We start from the raw sequence: 4,358 nt of genomic DNA, 5'->3' as shown, positions 1-4,358 counted from the left end.
TCTCTCTCTCTCTCTCTCTCTCTCTCTCTCTCTCTCTCTCTCTCCCTCCCCCTCCCTCTCCCTCTCCCTCTCCCTCTCCCTTCCTCTCTCTAAAATCAATAAATTCATAATTTAAAAAGTAAATAATAAAGCAAAGGAACACTTTTCACTCCCAATGAAAGCATAAATGAAAAAAGAAAGGAGAGGGTCATTCTCTTTAAACAGTGTATTCGGGTTCTCCTGCCCAAGTATTGTGGGGTGATGTAACCTGGAGTGTGCGGCACCTCTCCTTATGGCTTCATGGTACTCTGGGGAGTCCTGAGGACATGACAGGAAAGAACAGCTCTGGGTCATCTATACCATGGGGAGGATCATACTGTTGACTCGCATATTCAGGCATTATAGACAGCAAGTATACAAATAAATGGACCTGGATGCTACTGTACTTGGGAAGAGCACACTTTATATTTTCATTTCTATAAGAATTGAGCCATGCTTTTTCTCTTGCAGTCAGGCCAGGAGGGAGAAAACAGGCAAAGGATCTTGATGGTTTCTAACTCACAAATGAATTCGGGCCACTTACATACTGATGACATTATAGATTAAACTCTGTGAGGTAATAGAGAGTAGATTACATTTCACTAGAGAAAAATGTAAGCCTTGAAAAGTCAGAATTATCGTGAAGAAACTTATTACAAACAAACTAGCCAGAATACTTTTGTGATGATGAGATGAAATAAAAAGCATAATTTATACAGAAAGGGAAAGGCAAAAATTGTACAGCACTCTTTACCCCAGCAATAATAGAGGGGGGAGGAAGAGGGAGGGAGGAAGACTGGTAGGTGGGGGGATACGTGAATGATAGGATGGATAGAAGGAAGGCAGGTAAAAATAAATGGATGGATGGAAACATAGATAGATTCATCTTTATATTAATGTCTTAAAAATATTTTCCTGTTTTTATTGAAAACCAACCAATTAATTCAGAGCTCTGTCTTCTCAAACCTAAGTAGCAAAATATCCTATTTCTCCCCTTTCTTAATGACTGCTTACGGAAAGCACAGCCTCTGGCCTCAGCTACATCTCTTGCTTAGACTCAGATTTTCAAAAAAGGAGTTTATATGTTCTGATTTGGGTACCTTCAAGGAGTTTATTGCATTGCATAATCTCTCCAGTCTTTTTCAGTGTAAAATTCTATGGGATTATGGTTTTGAATAGCTTCCATATTTACACATAAAATGAGGCGTGCTTCCTACTTCATTACTTGGTCCAACTATTATACAGAAAAGAAGTGCCTGGATTGGCACTGGGAAATAGTCTTTCTGTTTCTAGCAAATTGGAGCATCTCTTTTGTTTGTACACAAGCTACTGGCAGATTTTGGGAGAAATAGGGTTCTTCCTGTAATTTTAAAAGAAGGATGTGCAGATCTAAAAAACACTGCTGCTATTTTACAATGTAAAGTAAGCCAGTTGTTTGCCCTGGAAGGCTAGGTTGAATCCTGTCACCTAGGTTGTAATTTTCCCATTCTTTTCACTCTGTAGATCTAATATGAAAGGGAAATAAATTGCTTCTTAATTTTATCAGAGCTTGGTGGGCTTTTCAAGACTTTAAACTTATCTAACCTTCTTTCAATTGTAAGATAGAAACATTTGTTCACATACCTACTTGACTTAAATTTATAGCAAAATAGTGAAGTAGCAGCCATACACTTAAACGCTTAGGAGTAACGCTTTTCTGAATTGTTTTGGCACTCAATTAATGTTTGATGTAATAAATCTCATAAAGTGTCAAGCTTATTTAAAAGAAAATTGTTTTCACTTGTGTAAATATTTGAAATGTAAATACTATCCATCTCTGTTATAATTATTATACTTTATGAAAACTGCAGGGTTTCCTCTCACCTAATTTAATCCTAGCTATAATCCCACCATTTCAATATCTATAAGCATTAGTTTACTAATCCTCTGAAAACTCATAAGATTGCTCAGTGTGCATGTGCTTATTTCTGAGAAATAATTTTAGAAGAGTTTAGTAAAAGAAATGTTAGAGCCAGACATTTTCACGATGTCTGTAAGCTAGGATATGTAGAATAACTTTATTTCAATCTCGCCCTCTTGCATAGCAACCTGGGCATGTGCTGGTTTTCAGTGCACAGTTCCAACCAGCCAGGGCACGACTGGGAGTTTTAGTTGTGCTCTTTTGTAGGTTTCTGAATATCCATTAGAGGGATTGCCCTAAATAGAGAGGACCTTTTCGTTTGTGATCCTAAGTTCTGTATTGGACTCTACTTAAAAAAAGGGGGAACACACACACACACACACACACACACACACATACACATACACACACATACACACACACACATACACACACATACACACACACACACACACTTTTTCTAAATACTGACAATAATAAAATATTTAAGTTATAACAGAGCAAGATATTTCTATCTCCTTATTCCCTAGAGCCATCTGAGATGTTCACATGATTATGGGATTGGCCTTTATCTCTTTGAATATCTTTGGCTTTTTGGCAATTTGATACATTCTTGTAGAATAGACTTTAAAAGTTAGCATACAGTTTCAGAAAAGGAAAATGCTAGAAACAGCAATAATTTGCTACCTAGTGTATTGGGAGCAAAATCTCTTATTAAGTAGGAAAGAAGATGAAGACCGCTTTGAAAAGCAGAGATTTTATTTAGAATAAAATTTTCACAGTGTAGCAGCCTGTGAGTATTCATTGTATACTAAGTTCCAAATTAGGCACAATGGAAAATTTCCTTGCCTCTGAGAACTTAGACTATGGTTGGGGATTCATAATGCAAACTCATCAACATCCAATTTAGAAGCTCACAGAGAAAAATCATACAGCAAATAAACTTAGCCACCCAAATGACTAATTAAGGTGAGAACACGTTTTTGAAGTAAGATTCCTCAGGAGGAGCTTCATAAAGACATGAATTTCAAGTCAGGTACTGTAAGGAAAAAAAAAATGGATTAGCAGGAAAACTCAGGGAATGTTCCAGATGAAGATGGAGCTGAATAACTATTTCTTGGCTCAATGATTATAACTTCTATGCAAAACAGTTATCCGCAGAGACCAATAAAATTACTTATTTAAGATGGTTTTCCTTCTTACTCTGCTTTCAAAATTGCAGTTGAAATCTGGAGAGACAGCTGCCAACATTGCTAGAGAGCTGGCTGAACAAACCAGGAATCATTTGAATGCTGGAGACATCACCTACTCCGTCCGTGCCATGGACCAGCTGGTAGGCCTCCTGGATGTCCAACTCCGGAACTTGACTCCAGGTGGAAAAGATAGTGCTGCTCGCAGCTTGAACAAGGTAAGGACCTCAGTTATGTCCGTCTTTAAAGCTGCAGCGAAGGCAGTGAGACTTCTTGGTTCATTTCTTTTTTGAATAAAATCAGATCATTCTAAAGTGCACTGCTTGTTGCAGAGACAATTCAGGTCACTATTTCATTATAATTATGGCCCTGGTTAGCTTTTAATTTCCCCCAAAGTAAATAACCTCTCCACATATATTTTGAATGTACAATTCTATTTTACAGTAGTGACGGTATGGTATGGGAAAGCCTACAGACTTTTGTGCAATTTCAGCATCAGAAAACATACTCAGTTGTATCTATTAGATACAAATTATTATTAGAATTTTTTTTCAAGCTGAGCATAAAGGAATTATTTTTGTCACGTAAATCCATGATAAAATCAAGCCAAGCCCCTGGTAGAATATGCTCCACAGTTGCCTGTGTAATCTGGGCATGCTGTGATTTTAATGTGTTATTACCCAGGCTGACTGGATGCTATTAATGAATATTGCTGCCAGCTATTGTTATCATAATGTACTGCAAGTAGTAGTTTCTATTAATGTTACATATCCATAACATTACTTGTTATAGCGATACTTTGTATCTTTATTTAAAAATGGTGCTGCTGTCTGACAGTATCAGGTAAAGCTGGCAATTAATGTCATTTTCTAACTGGCTACAGCTAATCAGCTTGCCTCCTCTGAATATCAAATAACGGCATAATGGGCAAATTTCCATCTGGGAAGCTTTTTAATGTGCTCCTTTTTCCCCCCATTTGGCTCTTTTCAGTTGTTTATATAATGTGGTCTGTCATATGTTAATTTGCATGGTGGGGTAAGGAGATGGGAGGGCAAAGGTTATTCACATGCTTGCTGGCTTATTCTCATTTCCTATGACTCCCACTGTTCCCTGAAGCAGTTATAACCCATCATATTTGCAAAGCCAACTCCTTACAAATTAATTGTGCTCCACCATTGAAATTCTGGAGGGTTGTAGAGTCCTGCAAAACCGAGAGATGCGAGTCAATGATCCAAATCACAGCACTGGCA

At 37.5% G+C, this 4,358-nt stretch overlaps 1 protein-coding gene across 1 annotated transcript in view; it reads left to right on the top strand.

Annotated features, from left to right (window-relative positions):
- ADGRL3 (adhesion G protein-coupled receptor L3) overlaps positions 1-4,358 on the top strand; it is a 323,628-nt gene that overhangs the window by 187,928 nt on the left and 131,342 nt on the right. Inside the window, exon 6 of the mRNA XM_015565616.1 lies at positions 3,141-3,326. Within this exon, the coding sequence (XP_015421102.1) occupies positions 3,141-3,326 (186 nt within the window). The remainder of the gene's footprint in view (positions 1-3,140; positions 3,327-4,358) is intronic.

This window comes from Myotis davidii, unplaced genomic scaffold (genome assembly GCF_000327345.1).
Source record: "Myotis davidii unplaced genomic scaffold, ASM32734v1 scaffold352, whole genome shotgun sequence".
NCBI lineage: Eukaryota > Metazoa > Chordata > Mammalia > Chiroptera > Vespertilionidae > Myotis > Myotis davidii.
This window is presented reverse-complemented; position numbering and strand designations above follow the sequence as displayed.